Source organism: Cyrtonyx montezumae, unplaced genomic scaffold (genome assembly GCF_038088225.1).
Source record: "Cyrtonyx montezumae isolate F1298 unplaced genomic scaffold, pur_monq_1.0 scaffold_3, whole genome shotgun sequence".
Lineage (NCBI taxonomy): Eukaryota > Metazoa > Chordata > Aves > Galliformes > Odontophoridae > Cyrtonyx > Cyrtonyx montezumae.
The window spans coordinates 148,760,047-148,776,833 of NW_027072034.1; the positions used below are offsets into that span (position 1 = coordinate 148,760,047).

General features: G+C 44.8%; 1 protein-coding gene and 1 long non-coding RNA gene across 3 annotated transcripts in view; one reads left to right on the forward strand and one right to left on the reverse strand.

The window, feature by feature from the left end:
* Positions 1–11,740, reverse strand: part of LHFPL3 (LHFPL tetraspan subfamily member 3) — a 231,383-nt gene extending 219,643 nt beyond the window's left edge. The window contains exon 1 of one of the 2 annotated variants that reach the window (XM_065743655.1): positions 11,272–11,698. In XM_065743655.1, coding sequence (XP_065599727.1) covers positions 11,272–11,674 — 403 coding nt within the window. In that variant the 5' untranslated portion in view covers positions 11,675–11,698. Of the gene's footprint in view, positions 1–11,271 lie in introns of both variants that reach the window. The other variant, XM_065743654.1, reaches the window with a different exon arrangement.
* Positions 1,888–6,768, forward strand: LOC136053065 (uncharacterized). The gene is made up of 3 exons (XR_010622587.1): positions 1,888–1,957; positions 2,657–2,805; positions 5,198–6,768. It is a non-coding gene; the product is annotated as an uncharacterized LOC136053065 (long non-coding RNA).
* Positions 11,741–16,787: the final 5,047 nt, after the last annotated feature.

The window sequence follows — 16,787 nt, forward strand, 5'->3', positions numbered from 1 at the left end:
CTTGTTTTTATTCACCCTCAGCTGCACAGCCTTTACTTCTGCACTACTGAGCCCACGCCACTGCTGTGTCCTCTCTCCTCAAGGTCTGTGTGTTGTTCCAGCCTGTCCTTGCACAGAACCACGCGGGCATATGCTGGACAACTGGTGATGTGTCAGTCTGGGAATTTCTGCTGATACGCCAGCTGGTGACGCCACAACAAGAGAGAGAAAATGTCTGACATGAATTAAATTAGTTAGAAAAAGGGCATGAAGTCTTTTTCAATAGTCCAGGTTATGCAGTTTTTATTAACTAACAAAACTTGCCTAACAAGCCCAACCATCAGCAAATCATCTTGATTTGATTCCTCCTCCAACTTCATCTTTTTATTCTCTATCCATACACAGTGCAGGTCAGATCTAGATGCCTAATGCAAGACCATATTTTTCTCATCTAATGGCCATGAATTGCAATTTCAAGATTTTTCTTTACTAATGTTCTAATTCTCTTTCATCAGTAATAGGAAGGCTAAATAGAAAGATGCAGCAACCAAGTAGTAATTAATTTTCTTTAGAGGAACATAAAGCTACAAGGATGGATAATTTTATTTTCACAGAAAGTCTAATACTTCTCTCATGGAATTAATCATAAACTCTGAATTAACTGTTTGGGAAGCTACATTGAATGTCTCTCAAGTAAAGACTCAGCACGCAACAGTTTTATGATATGATGTTCAAAGACATATTAATCAAGATACCTGGGGAAAATCTGATTTTGAAGCATAGAGTCTACATCAGAAAGAAGATTCATTAATGATTTTTGGGCTCATAGGTCACATTTTTCCACTCTCTAGGTCAAAGCCTTTTGTGGCTCCCTCCCACAACATTTTGGATAACTTTCTCCTCCTGACAAAACTTAGAAGAATCTTTCAGAGACTTATAAAGCCAGCTGCACTTGATGAAAACTTTTTATCTACATTTTTTTGTTATAAATTTAAATAATGAAAATCAGAAATGAATACTATGGCGCTGAGCTGCAGTTATAAACTGATTTAAATTAAAGTAATAAATTCCATGCCACCTTCAGTTCCCTGCACAAAATTAATTCTAGAGATCCTCATTTTTGAGATTTTGCTACATATTGGTTATGTCTATATGGATGAATTAAGCAGATGCCAGGGAACATTCCCAGGCATCAAAACTCAGGTGGCCATCGTATTAAATTGCTAATATTGTCGCCAGCATGTGCTGTAGCAATGATTTTAATCTGTTCCAGCTAACTCTCTTCCTAAAAATCACCAGGGCACAGTTTGTGAGTTAGGGCATTCCGAGAACAGTTCCCAAGGGACAGTTTCATATGGGCAACCTAATTTCAGAAGGTAAAAATACGTAACAGTATGGCCACTGGCCATTGCACCAGCTGCAACTGCACCAGGGTCTGGCACTGGACACACTTAATTTGCCAGTGTGAGCACAGGCATGGTGTTCCTCTGCTGGGCTCCACAGCAAGCTGAGGAGATGCCCAGATACACAGTGCTCTGAGCTTCCCTTGGAGGGCTGTTAATCTCCATGAATCCAAAAGGAGCACATGCAGGTGCTTTACGCTCACATGCTGTCATCTGGACTGTTGGAAAACAACCTCTCCAAGCCTCCTCTTGCCTACATCAAGAGACTCTGTGTTATTAAGGAGTTTGAGACGTGTTGGCTTTGCTGCAGGCAGGCCAGCAGCCTGTTCTTGCAGAGGCAGAGGCAGGAGGGTGGGCAGGAGGAGAGCATAAAGTTCATCGTGACAAAGTACTATAAGACCATGGCTGAACACAGCCTAGGACAGCAATCCAATGTCACTCATGTGAGATTGCTGACCTTATTGAGTGAACTTCAACATGACTTCTGACTTGCAACAGGAAACAAACAAAATCCCCATGGTTTCACAAACAGCATCTTCTAAACACCTCAACTGAGCATGTCCATATTTGACCTTGTAAGTACAGCACATCTTATTTTTCTTCCCTATAAACTTTTCCTTTCTGAAACATAACCAGAGAAATAAGGAATGTGTGACACCTCATCAAATGTCTGTAATAATTTATTTTAAACCGTTTATTCTGTAGCTCTTTCCCTCTGATGCAGTCTCAATTACTTGATTGAATAATATTCTCTGAAATAGCACATGATGTGCTTGTGTCAAAGAGGCTCTCCACAGAGACCATCAGCTACCTTTTAAAATCAATGAAATTCATGAATTTGCATCTGGCTTCTCAAGGAGAAAATAAAGGAACCTTTTCCCCCAGTACGTATGACCTTCTCATTTGAAGGCCAGTTTATTTCAAGTTTTCTGTACCTCTGAATGCCGATGTGAAGATGGATAATATCTTTCTTAGAGGAGATAGATTTTAAAGTCTATTATATTCCCCTTCTTAAGGATTCTAGATATAATTCTCTCTTAGTAATTGGGATTTGCACACTGTTCCAAACAGTAATGCATATTCTAGCTATCCACCCTGTCATGCTGCCACTGCATTTTTAGCAATGCTGATAGCAACTGATATTATCGAATTCTGTGGACTTTTAAGGCTCTCTGCTTGTTCATGTATTTTTTTCATTTCACATTTCTGAGCAAAAATGCTTTTATTTTTCTCTTTGTGATGCTTCGCTGCTGTGACCCTGCCATTCTTTGCAGATGTATCTTGTTAGTTTTCAAATACTGAGACCACATTGCCTGATCACACCACAGATTTTCTATCCTGATATGTTTGCTGTCTTCATGTTTGCAAGATCAAAGCTAATGCTGCTTATACCACAGTGCTGGAAAGGTTCACTTTTGCAAAGGTAAAAGAACTTCAGTGTTTGAAAGTCTAGCTTTGTTTTATACTGTGTCTCCTACTACTTAGAATACACATTTCTCCTCATTCTTGCTTCATTTCCTCTACAGCAATTTTCTTTGTTAAACTTCTAGAAGGAATTACGGAAAGAGCTCAGCAGCAGCCTTATTCCATGCCAGTGAAGCCCCTTCTGCTGCAAGCAAGTAGAGCTGGGCCAACACCAATTGCTTCCAAAAAGCTAATTCCCATTTCTTTTTCCCTAGCAGTATCTAAGTTCTCAGCTCACCAGATTTCAAGAAGTAAAATTCCCCTCTTTTAAATTCTCCCCTGGTTTCTTTCTCTCCTCTTATGCATCTTCTTCTTCTCCTTATTATTATTATTATTTCTTCCAATGAAATGGAATTTGTCCTCAAATTGCCTGAGTAACTTCACACATTTCCTTTTATACCATACTATTCTGTTATGTTAGTGTTTCTCAGGCAGTGGACCACAACAGCCAGGATGTTCATAAAACATTGGGACAGTTTGGGACAGTTAAAAGATGCCGAAATTTTTATCACACTCTAAAACACCAACACCAACAAAAACAAAAACAAAATCAAAAACAAAAACAAAACCAGCTCTCCATTCCCAAAACACCTTTATATTTCCAAATAAGTTTTGCTCTCAAATTCTCAAATCACTCATATCAATAGATGATATACACTTCTTAGATGATGCATTTTGCCCATGTTTCCTATAAGATTAAGACTGATGTGGATGTGTGATTTTGAGTGCGCTGACCCATTTGACTCAGCCCAATTTGACTGATGGTAGAAGTCTCCAAGATACTAAACTTCTGCAAGTTCTGTGAAAAAGCTGGTACTAGGGTGGAGTGGAAAGGATCCCAAATTTCCGCTAGCAGAAAGACAGGAATGGTTTAAGAAAACCAAGTGGCAGCTTGAGGACACTAAATCAAACCATGAATTTCTTTCAGCCAGCTGTAGGACATCCTGTGTCCTTGCCAACTATACAGGTAAAGAGCCTGTGAGAAATCTGAGAGCTCAACTATAAAAATAGAACTGATATTCTCAGAGGAAGAGCATGATGAGATGTAGGAGAGAACTTGTGATGCTGTAGATATAGGGTATTTGGGGAAAGAAACAACAGTTAGGGATGCAGAGGAGAAACTGAGACAGAACGTTTCTCCCTCAGTTCCACTGTTCACAGAATACACCTTTTATTTCTATTTTTATAGTCAAAGCATGGAACTCATTGTAAAATGTTTCCACAGAATGGAACCGAGCAGGCTGCACAGGCACATCAACTCTTTTCTCCCACACCTTCCCTGTTCCACCTATTCAGTTCTTCACATTTCCAAACTACCCAAAAAACTCTCCAGCTCACATCAGAACAGGAGTAACGCTCAGGCCAATATGGGAATGCCCAAGACTGATGAATAGGTTACCTCTGGAGCTGAACAGACAGAAGACCTTATTGGCAGCATGAACTGACTCTGAGAGAAAGAAGACTACACACCAGGCCTGCTTGAACTGCAGATGTCCTTACAGGCTCGATGAAACGGTCCATTTGTTGGCAAGCTGAACACCACAGCTGTTTCCCTGCTCCATGCCCACTCACACATCTCCAACACCCTATTTTCCCATGATGTGGGATATTTTCACTACTGTCAAACCCATTAGCATCCTCTGCCAAAGGTCTGGCACCCACTGCTGCTCACAGATCTCTAAATAACCTCAGTCGGCTCACCTGGTAGGTCAGCATGAATGCTGAAACTCAGTTCAAAGCCTGCTGATGTTCCTGGGCTTGCTTTCCTATCTCTCAGCCTTCATGCATATCTCTCTTTTTACAGAAGAGGAACACCATGGGGACAGAAGTGGGCAGGTAGGATGGTTAAGGCCCACTGTTTAGTCTGACATATAAATACCAAATTAATGCTGAGAAGTCAGTACTCTACTTCATAAGGTACTTTGCTTTTGGTAAGTTAAACCACATCTCTTAGAAAGAGGCACTCAATCTTATCGAAAGACTTAAGAGGTAAAAAAAATCCACCTGTAAGGATAACTTAACAAATGAAGCTTGAGTTACAAAGCCATACGCCTCATGGCTAATGCAAATGTGCTGAACTGCAGAATCCAAACACAGCATTTGTCAAATTAAGGAACAATGCACTACTTAAGATCTGCTCTTGTGGGTACTCATACACCATCATCTGTCAATTTTTAATCTTCTTTTGAATAGCAAGAACATTCATCTCTTCAGCTCTTCTTTCATTTACTTAAATCAGTCTTGAAATCTTTTTGACTTTGTACATGAAAGGGAATGATGTTGGAACTGGACAGAGTGTGCATGGGCAACACTGCGGGTGACAGAAAACCTGTTTTTTTTTTTCTTTGCAGTCACATTCAGGAGCCACACTGGACCTTGAGAGTGGAGCAACGCAGTGAGAGTTCCTACTCAGATGCTCCTCTTCCACAGCCCTCAATCCTTCTTCCAGATAACTGCTTTCCATAGTATGATCTTCTATCAAGATAATACTTTCCATGTTCTGAAGATGTTTTATGCTGCATTTGGTATTTTAAAATACAGGTTGTTCAAGCAAGCCCAGTCCACTGTGACATCTGAAAGTCTAGCTACCCTTGCTATAATTTATTAAACAACTAACTTTTTGTGCCATTTGAAAACTTCAGCAGCAGTTAATACACATTTCAGTTCCAACAAATTGATAAGGATACTTAAGAATTCTGGGCTGCAAACAAGACCATTGTCTGACTCCCTGAGGCGCCCTGCCCACATGCTGGCATGAGGCTGGGCTCTTCCGGCCTTCCACTATTCACCCCTACACCAACATCCAAAAAACAGACTAACAAAGGCTCTGAGAGCTTCAAGGTCAAGCTTTTTAAGACTCTTACATAAGTCTCCTGATCCTGCAGACTTCTGAGAAAAAAGACGAACAAACAACACAGCTGCCATGAAGAACTTCACCTTTTCATTCTGAAACAACACTCTGTTTTAAATCGACTTTTAACTGTGCCATGTAACCTCTCTCTTACATCTGTTTTGGCTCCTAAGAACTGAAAGTTGGTTAATATGAAACCAATTCATAAAGGAGTTCCTGGGAAAATCTGGGGAAGTGTGGAAAGTCTGCACCATACAAGATGGTAACAGCTATGAAGGACAACAGATTATGTCCAAAGCAAGTAAGGCAGAACCAATACAGATATTTTAAGTCAGGCTTCACAAAATTAGAGTTCTCTGAAGAAGACAAAACATTTATATTGTAGAAATGTGGTTAACAGAGTCCACTTGGATTTTGATAAATCTGTCATTCACAAGTCTTAAAAAAATGAAACTCCCAAAGGATAAAAATAAATGTCCTTGCAAGGAGAAATAATTAGAAACAGATGGTAAGAGAATACTGTCAATTTTCAGAGTGGAGAGAGGTCAATGGTGGAGTCCTGCAGGGATCCGTGCTGGAACCTGGGAGCTGTTCACTTATTTATAAATGAGCTGGAAAGCAGGGTAAATAGTGAGGTGGCAAAGTTTGCTGCTGATAATCATTCAGGGGAGCTAAGATAGTGGCTGACTACGAAGGAAGACTTTACAATACTGAGTGACTAGGCAATAAAAAGGCAAATTAAATTCAGTGTAGATAAATAAATATGAGGTCATTTCTTTGAGGGGAAAATACCTAACCTCACAAAATGATGTGCTCCAAGGTGACTATTACCACTTCAGGAATGAGATCTTGGGGTTATAATAGGCAGTTACATGAAAACATCAGCCCATTGCTCACTTGCAGTGCAAAAGCAAGAATTAGGAATTGCTAGGAGAGGATCAGAGCATGAAAGAGAGAATATTATTATGGCATTGAAGAAATAGATGTTTTTTTCTGTCTTGAATGCTGTGTGTAATTCTGGTTCCACCACCTCCAAAAAAAGACACAGCAGGTTGCAAATGACACAGGTGAGGGCAGCAAGCATGAACAAAGAATGGTACAACCTGAAGACTAAGCAGCTAAAGATTCTGCAAGTCTCACAGTCAAGTAACTGAGGGGAGACAACAGCAGTCTAATCAGGAAAGGCACTGGGAAGGTTTTTGAGGATCCACTGCTCACACTCTCTTTCAATGCATGAGCCAGGGAGTTACACAGGTTCAAGAAATGATTTGATCATAAATCGTAAGAAAGAAATTCCACCAAGAGCTTTCAAATACTAAGGCTTTGGCTCAGGAAATCCCTGAAGTCGATTGCTGGAGGTAGGTAGAGCACCTTGAGGAAAAAATAGTTTTTTATGCCCTTGCACTTCTGTAGAACTTACAGACAACTGTGAGAGAAGACACTAGACTTAGCAGGCCTGTGGTTTGGCTTGGTATACATGCTTTAACTTGTTTTGTTCAATCTTGGACTTAGGTATCCACTGAAAAACATATACACTGGTATTATCCTACTCATCCATGGAACATACTCATCATCATGGAACATTTCTACGCCTTTCTTTTGCTTTCTCTGCTTTTACCTTTTCTGTAACTTGCAACTTCATGGTAAAGAAAAAAATAATGAAAAACATCTAATAAAATCACAGCAAAACTGAAGTGTTGAATTTGTTTAATAAATATTGGAAAAAAATCTTAATAAATGTATTTATCTGTGAGTTTCCTTGTGAGCTTTAGACACTGGGTATTAAAAAGCAATAATACTTCATCTCTAACACCTTCACTAAGCGCCTTTGCTCACACAGCTGCTCAAATCAGGTAAGTGTATGTGCAAGAATTCATACATATGATTTTAAAATTTCAGTAGGGGAAGCTAAGAGATTGTCAACACTCACTGTCGATATAAGTAGAATCATGGAATCATAGAATTATTTGAGTTGGAAGGAATCATTACAGACTGTCCAGTCCAACCCCCATGCAATGAACAGGGACACCCCCGGTAGGTCAGGTGCTCAGCACCCCATTCAGCCTGACCTGAGTGTCTCCCAGGACAGAGCATCCACCACCCCTCTGGCAATTCGTTCCAGTGCTTCACCATCCATATGGTAAATTATTTTTTCTTATATCCCATCTAAATCTCCCTTCTTTTAGTTTGAAACCATTTACCCTTGTCCTGTCACAACAGACCTGCTAAATAGTCTGTTTCCTTCTTTAGTATAGACCCTTTTTTGGATACTGAAATGCTGCTCTCAGATCTCCTTGGAATCTTCTCCAGGCAGAACAGCCCCAGCTCTCTTCAACCTGTCCTCATAGGGAAGGCGTTCTACCTCTTGGATCATTTTTGTGGCCCTCCTCTGGTCACAGGGCAGAATCAACTCCTTCACCCTGCTGGCCATCCTTTTGATGCAGCTTTCGGGTTTTTTTTGCTTTCTGGGCCGCAAGGGTACATTGCTGGCCCCTGTTCAGCTTGCCATCCATCACTACCCCTATGTTCTTTTCAGTAGGGCTGTGCTCCATCCATTTGTCCCCCAGCTTATAATGACAGTGGGGGTTGGCATGACCCAGATACCAAGTCCTTGCACTTGGCCTTGCTGGACCTCATGAAACTCACCTGGGCCCTCTGCTGGAGCCTGTCTGTGTCCCTCTGGATGGCATCCCATCCCTGGGGCATGTTGATTGCACCCCACAGCTTGGTGTTATCTGTAAACTTGCTGAGGGTGCACTCAATCCCACTCTCAATGTTACTGATGAAGATATTAAAGTGCATCCATCCCAGTACTGACCCCTGAGGGACACCACTTGTCACTGATTTCCATCCAGACATTAAGCCATTGACCACTACTCTCTGGGTACAATCTCGCAGCCAGTTTCTCATCCATCAAACAGATGATATATTGTGTACCCTGACAGCACTTAAGTGCATGGAACAAAATAAAACAATACAAGCAATGGCAAAAGCATTAAGGAGTCTAACCTATGTTGTCCACACATAACAGACAGGAAATACCTTTTGTTCCAGGATTTTTCTTCTAAATCATGTTACAGACATGATTAAATGAAGACAAGGATTCTGAATGCACGTGCCCAAGACACTGTGCATCTTTTCCTTAATTAAAAAACCACCCCTTCAAAACAAGAGCTGACGATTTATGATGACTCACACAGTTGCAAATGTGATCAAAATCTTTCTTTTAAAGAAACATGATCCCAGACTATTATTTGTAATCCTAAATGAAACATGAGCCCATGATGAAAAAGTACTTGGAAGAAGACTTCAATTTCATCAAGCATTACTACATGATCTAACTGAATATTAACACTACTGAGGTACACAATAGCAAGTAAAATCGAAGCCATACTCACCCACTTGTTTATTTTACTACTTCAGGTGCAGTTTTGTTTCTGTACCATGTACATGTCATATAAATGCAGTTGACATTACTTTATTGTTATCTGTGAGATAAGCATCTAAAGCCTGCTATTGCTACTGACTTACACCCCCAAAACAGTAAAATATTATCAGAAGCCAATCATATAGCTCATATGAAAGCTATCAGAACTCCTTAAAATTCCCTTGTGCTATACATAGCACATAGCTTTCTAATCCAAAGGACACAACCCAAACCAACACAGATTTTCTTTCCTTTTGAGGAAACTTCTTTGGTGTACACAGAACAGTCAGGTCAATGCTAAATTAAGTTTCAATATTCAGCAAACAACAAAATAATTATCTTCCAATAGCCACTATTATTACAGTTCTTCCAGGGCATTCCCATACAAACAGGGAGTGATGGACAATAAAGGGCTATAAAGATATCCCCCTATTATTTTCATTTTGGATTTCAGTAGTCTGAAAAACGATCATGCTTCTGATGCAAAACTCCTTTTATTGACTTTTAATGCCAACAGCACATCTATCAGCTTTAGAAACAATGAGAATTCTATGACATTTTGGCCAAAAACATATCTTCAGTGTCCCATCTGAACACATGCAGCATGGTGTACCCTGGTTTGACTTCTAGCCAGATACATGCAGTGGTTTCTAAACATTATTATTCACCTGTGCAGAAATACAGCAAAGAAATCAGATGCATTTTTATCTATCTTACAGTAGCTTATAGTGGCATAGAACAGTAGAAGCCTGTAAGTAAAACACTATTATTCCTACTGTCAGTAAGTATAAGATACCTGGAAATTGTGCTGTCCTACTGCATACAGGGCATGAACAGAAGGGGCTGAGGATGAACTAAGTCAGTAAATATTTGTGCCATCTTTTACAGGTGGAGAAGTAGCTGAAAGCAAAAGTCCTTAACAGAGCAAAAGAGACATCAGTGGTGCAAAGATAGAACAGTTTGCTCTGCCTGCAGCCAACTGACATGACTATGTGCCATTAACAACACTGTATCAGGATGCTGTTATTGAACAGACACAGTAGCCACCAGCATCACATAGGATTCCCAATGCAGAGAAGATGAACCCAACCCCAATCTCAGTGGCAGGGAGAGAAAATTTACTGATCTCAAGTCACTGCAGATCATCCCTCATCTGATAGAACCTGCACAGAAACTCCTATAACAAAAAGAGCATAAAATATATAGAACACACATAGAAACAGGGAAAGATGGATAAGGCTGTCTCACCCAAACCAGAAATTTCCACTAAGCCTCATGAACTAGGTGGAAAGAAGCTGCTCTGGAAACGACTCAGAAGAATTACTGCTCAGAAAACAAAATGAATGTAGGTCAATTTGGGGGACTGAAAAGTGACTGCGAGCCCACCTGAGAGACATTTTGCTCTGCCTTCCTAACAGCAACCCCTGAAGTTCTCCTTTTCAGGGATCTATTGGGAAGACAAGCTGAAGGCATACTTTGGCTTTGGCTTTAGACGCCCCCCCCCCCCCCCCAATTATTCAAGAATCGATCTTTTCTATCTCACTGAAACTGATTTTATTTCTATTCCAACTCCAGAGACGAGTCCTTCATCCCTTTCTGCTTTCCCACTGCACGCAAACTGCCACATCCCCACCAACTCGGAATGAAAGCAGTGCTGAAGATGCGAGAAGGGATGTCCTGGTGTTCTCCCTCCTTTTTATCACGCGCTTTCCTCGGGGAGATGCTGGATATGATGGGGAAAGTCAAACGAAGTCAGGCAACCAGCAGCGGAGATGAGATGTTTGTACACTCTGAACGTACAGAGGGACGTAAGCCTTGTAAACGGGAGGGCAGGACCCAACCCCAACCTCAGGCACACGGTCTCCAATGCCCTCAGCCGCCCTTCCAGCCTCAACCCGAGCTCTCGCAGCGTCCCGAGCCCGGCGCTAACCCCAGCGGGCTCAGCCATCCCCACCTGCCACTCCTACGTCCATTTTCTCCCGACCTCAGCGGCAGACCAAGCGCCGGAGCACCGCGGCCGCGGGCAGGCCGGGGCCGAAGGGCCGCCCGGGGCCACGGGACAGGGCCGGGGTCAGGACCGCCCGCCCCGCGAGTCCGGATCCACCGCCCCGCCGCGAGTCCCGGGCCGGGGCCGCTGCCCCACTCACCCGAGGTCAGCTGCATCCAGGCACAGATCTTGTAGACGGTGGCCGTGTTGCAGAAGAAGAAGAGGATGAAGCAGACGATGCAGGCGATGATGAGCATCATCGAGAGCCCGATGAAGAAGGAGGCAGCTTTGAAGGCTCCCGAGGGCAGGCTGGAGAAGTCCGTGAAGCTGCCCCGGCAGGTGAGTTCCCGGCTGAAGCCGTTGCCGATGCAGTAGTGGAAGAGCCCGAAGTAGCCCGCCTGCGGCGTGTCCACGCCGTCCCCGATCCAGTAGGGCTGGATGAAGCACACCACGTTGACGATGGCAAAGCAGATGGTGAAGATGGCCCAGAGCACGCCGATGGCCCGCGAGTTCCGCACGTAGTTGGTGTGGTAGATCTTGGCCGCCTCCTGAGCCGGGAGCATCCCCGCTGCTGCCGCTCCCGCCGAGCCCGCTCCTGACGCCGCCGTCCCTGCAGCCGCTCCGGGCATCCTCGCCGAGAAGCTCCCCCCTCCCCTTCCTCCTCCTCCTCCTCCTCCTCCTCCGCCCCGCTCACTCCTCTCGACGCGACGCGCTCCGCCGCTGCGTGCGAGATCCGAGCAGCCCCTCCGCCGGCTTTCCGCGGCGCCGCGCCACCGCCGCCTCCACCAGCACCGGCAGCGCGGCCCGCCGCCTCCTACCGGGGCTCGGGGCTCGGCGCCGCCGGCCGCCGCGCACCGCCCTCCCCGCAGCCCGCCCTCCCGCCGCCGCCCGCAGCTCCTCGGCGCGTCGGGCGCCAACGGCCGAGAGCCGCGGGGCCGCCGGAGCCCCTCCGCCCTGCGCAGCCGCGGCCGGGGGGTGTTGGGGTTGAGGAGGGCCGGCGGGGGATGCTCGGTTCTGCTGCCGGCTCTGGGGCAGGGGCTGCCCCGGCGGGGGGCACCCAGCGCTGCTCACACCGCGCGTCGCGTTGGAGGGGGGGGGGAATGCGTTCAGACAACACCTCGAAGTTTAAAACCCCATACAACGCCGCTCGCTTGGCTGCGGTGGGGCGAGCAGGACCACGGGTGGGCTCGGCTCCTGTCTAAGTCGGTCCCCAGCCAGGATGAGGGACCGTCAGCCGCGCCTTGGGGCATGGGAGTGCGGAACATCGGGGGGCTGCTTCCCGCTGCACGAGGAGCCCGTGGCAGCGCACGTGGGCCAGAAGTGCTCTGAAGGAGCGGCGGTGCGGGGATGATGCTCCTGGGGGCATCAGCGGGGACCGGGAGGTGACACCGCGAGGAAAAGCCGCTCCAGCGACTTGGGCCTGGCACGCTGCGCCCTGAACGTTTTGGCATGCAGCAGTAATTAGCATATATTAATGAACAATTAGCATCTGGTAATAATCATTCATACGCCAGTGACACTTGGATTCGCAGTCCCCGACCTATGCATTGAGCTCGAGTTAATAATAATAATTGATGGTGCATATACAGAGCTCTTTGAAGATCGCTCCCTCCCGGAAGGCGCCGCAGCTGGAGCGGCTGAGCAGGGCTGTGCGGGCCCGGAGCCGGCAGAGGGCTGCACGCAATTAGTGTTAGTGCCGATCGGTCCTCGAAGGGTGGGAATTGTTCCTCTCACCTGGTACAGTTTTGCTGCTGCTTCAAAGTTTGACTTTTCAGTCAATTGGCAGAAAAAGTGGGCAAGTTGAAAAAAGTATGGGCTGCGTGTTCAGATGATGCCTTGGAGAGGCAGCTGAGCTCATTTCAGCTTTATGCTGCAGGAGGATCTTGCCCCTTTGTCCTCCTCTCTGCAGGCCGAGGTTAGCTGGGCCTCAGGATGCAGCAGAGGACACCTGGCATCCTGGTGCTGTAAGGAGCCATCAGGAGGTGGAGAGGATTGGAGCTGGGTCTGAGATTGTCCATGGAAAGCTGCATGGAATAGAAGGACCTGAGGGAGTTTGTTGACAGCTGGTCGAACGTGAACCAGAAGTGTGCCCAGGTGGCCAAGAAGGCCAATGGCATCCTGGCTTGTATCAGAAATAGTGTGGTCAGCAGGTTCAGGGAAGTGAAAAATTCTTCTCAGAAAGAGTAGGGAAGCATTGACACAGGCTGCCCAGGGAGGTGATGGAGTCACTGTCCCTGGAGGTGTTCAGAAAAAGAGTAGATGTGGCACTGAGGGACTTGTGGTGCTTCAATGGGCATGGTGAGGATGGGTTGATGGTTGGACTAGAAAATCATAGTGGTCTTTTACAACTCTAATGATTCTATGATTCTAGGACAAACAGTTCAAGGATGGAGGTCAGAGAGGGCTGGGCAAGGAGTTCTAAGAGCTCCAAAAGAAAGGAGGTATTGAGGGATGTGAATGGATAAAAGGGTTGGGGACAGTTGGCCTATGCGTGTGCACACGAAGGTGAAACCTGGAATCAGCAAGGCAGAAGGAAGAGATATGGAGCTGGGAAGGAGCCAGGAGAGGAGAAGAGGTGCTCTGCAGGATAAAAGGATGAAGAGAAGTGAGGAGGTGGAAATGCTGAGAATGGAGAAAGTCAGATGAGAGTGGAGAGGGAAACATGGGAGCCTGTCTGGGCAGGAAGAAGGGGAAGAAGATGCTGATGTGTTGAGTATTAGGGTGGGAAAGGAGGTAACATCGCACGTGTTCAGGCAGAGTCTGTTCTGGATGTCCTAGGATATCAGGGTGTCCTTCTCTGGTCTCTGGCACCGAAAAACGATACCCACTGGCCCTTCAGTTTAGTGCTTCTGAGTGGTAACATTTTACCAGGTACTATTTTGGTGGCACCTGAGTCATTCCAAATGTGAGTCCCCACTGTTGTTTAGTGTTAGAAATTTCTATGAAGTTCACTCCCATCCCCTTCTAGTCTCATCTCCTTCCAGTGTTGATCTCTATAGAATTATAAATTGTAAATCTTTCATTAGTTACGGTAGGAGTTTGAACAGCAGAAACTTCTATGTTATATTCAAAAGTTGCTTTCAAGATAATTAACCTAGTGGTATCAATATTCTGTCATACGAAGAAATAGTACTTGTGTTCTTGTAAATGACAACTGGAAATGCAAACGCAACTGCAGAAGAGCTTGATCAAGATTCAAAAGTAAAGGTTTTAAATATTTCCTGAATTAAGAAAATTCAGGAAAAAGAATATCTGTGCAACCCTTAATTGGTGCTTTTGTATTTGTTTACTATATCATAGTAGATTATTAGAAAGTATATTAGAAAGTTTTTAGAAAGTATCTCATACCTTCTAATAACATAATTGCTTTCTACCATCATCCTTGCTCACTTGTTTCACAGCACTGGCAGTCACTACTTGATGAGAAGCCTCTCCGGAGTTTTTTCTCTCCCTGCTCAACGTGCAGCCCAGATTTGCTTTTCTGCACGTGGTGTTTGCAACTGCAGACAGGCTTAGGATGCTTTTTATGGTTCTTACCACAATTATATGAGTGCTTTGCGGCACTGGAAAACATCGTGTCTCTATGAGATAGGATGCTTAGGATGCTGGTATATTCTGGACAGAACTGTTAAGGTAAGAGACAACTGAGAATTCATTTCTCAAAGCAGAGCTCCCATGGATTTTGTTTGTAGCACTTATCCAAATGAGGCCTCACTAGGAGCCATACTGAGCTGCTGCTCATCTACAAAAGGCTTTAAGTACCTTGCCTGCCAATGCACACATCCTGTCTGTGGCAGGAGCAGGGATAGTCTCAAGCTCTTCAGAACAGCATTCATCATCTTAATCTTCAGAAGATTATCCTTTCTCTCCAACGACCCTGTTCATATTTTCACTATTTTTTCTCCCTGAAAATTATCTGGGTCCCAGCTCTGTGTCTGCCATTTAGTTTCATCTACAAAAAAAAAAAAAAGTCTTAAACTACTTTAGCCAGGCTTTTCACCAAAAGCTTCTTCAAAAGGTGAAGCAGGATTCTCATCAGCATGATCTTTCTTGACAGCAGACACAGTGTCACACACCAAATAAGGCAGGATCCTGTTTACAAATTAACAAACGAGGATGCAATGCACAACAAAGGGAATGTCAATCACGTGGCATGGACAGCTCTTTTTTTGGCACATCCCATCGAGTACTGGATTTTACAACACTGATTCCATTTTTAGAAGCATGTGTGTGTGTGATTATAAAATGAGTGAGCTTAGAGAGAATTTATACAACCTTTGGTGTAGTTGTGACAATACTTGTAACTATCACATCAAAATATGCTGATTTTTATGTGTGTAGATCATTATACAAAACAAAAAATAAAGGATGTTATTTGCTTTGTGTCTCCAATAAACTACTTGCAGCATGTCTATTTGGAATCAGTTAAGTATTTCCTGTGAAGGAGCAGTGGTAGAGAAGCTTAGGCATTCCATGTGTCTGGAGGACTTAGTGGAAGGGGGCTGCATTTTGTGCCAGGGGCACCTTTGGATGTGATACTTAAGAACTACAGATGGATGCTGTTGCCGGACCAGGGGCCATATCTGGGATGAAATGCACATAGAAACACAGAATCGGAATTATAGAGTGGTTTAAGTTTTAAAGGACCTCAAAGATCATCTAGTTCCAATCCTCCTGTCACTGGCACGGTTGTCAACCACTAGATAAAGCACTAGATCAGATTTCCCAGGACCCCATCCAACCTGGCCTTGAGCACCTCCAGGGACATCCACAGCTTCTCTGGGCAGCCTGTTCCAGTACCTCGCCACTCTCTCTGTGTAAAATTTCCCCGACATCTTATCTCAGTCTCCTCTCCTTTAGTTTAAAACCATTCCCCCTTGTCCTATCACTACATATTTCTGCAAAAATTTGATTTCTCTCTTGCTTATGATCTCTCTTCAAATACTGAAAGGCTACATTGAGTTCTCTCCACAGCCTTTTCTTCAGAGTGAACAAACCCAGATTCCTCAGCCTGTCTTCATAGAAGAGGTGCTCCAGCCCTTTGGTCATCTTCATGGCCCTCCTCTGTACCCTCTCTAACAGCTCCGCATCCTTCTTGTGCTGGTGGCCTCAGACCTAGATGGGCAGAACAGAGTGAGACAACCTCCTCCCTCTTCTTGCTGTCCACCACTCTCTTGATGCAGCCCAGAATACTGCTGGCTCATGTTAAGTATTTCATCTACTAGGACCTTCAAGTCCTTCTCCACAGGGTTACTCTCAAGGAGTTCTTCTCCCAGTCTGTACACATATCTGGAATTGCCTTGACTCAAGTGCAACACTTTGCACTTCGCCTTGTTGAACCTCATTAAGTTTGCATGGGTCCACCTCTCAAGCTTGTCAAGGTCCCTTTGGACCATGCTACGCTGGGCTTTTGTGGGGCTTGATTATATCTTGACTGGGTGCTGGTGCTGGTAACACCTCCAAACACACGTCCCACACTGCCTATGGTGCAGAGCCAACCACAGCAGTGGCTGGTGACAACTCCAAGCAGCAGTGTTGGCCTTGGCCTGGCATCAGCCATGCTGTGGAGGGGAGCAGCAGGCCCAGCGGGCGGCCCTGTTGCCATGGCAACCCACAGTCTCACCACTGTCGAGCCTCTGCTGTCGATCAAGAAGCATTAACTTTCACATTATGTCT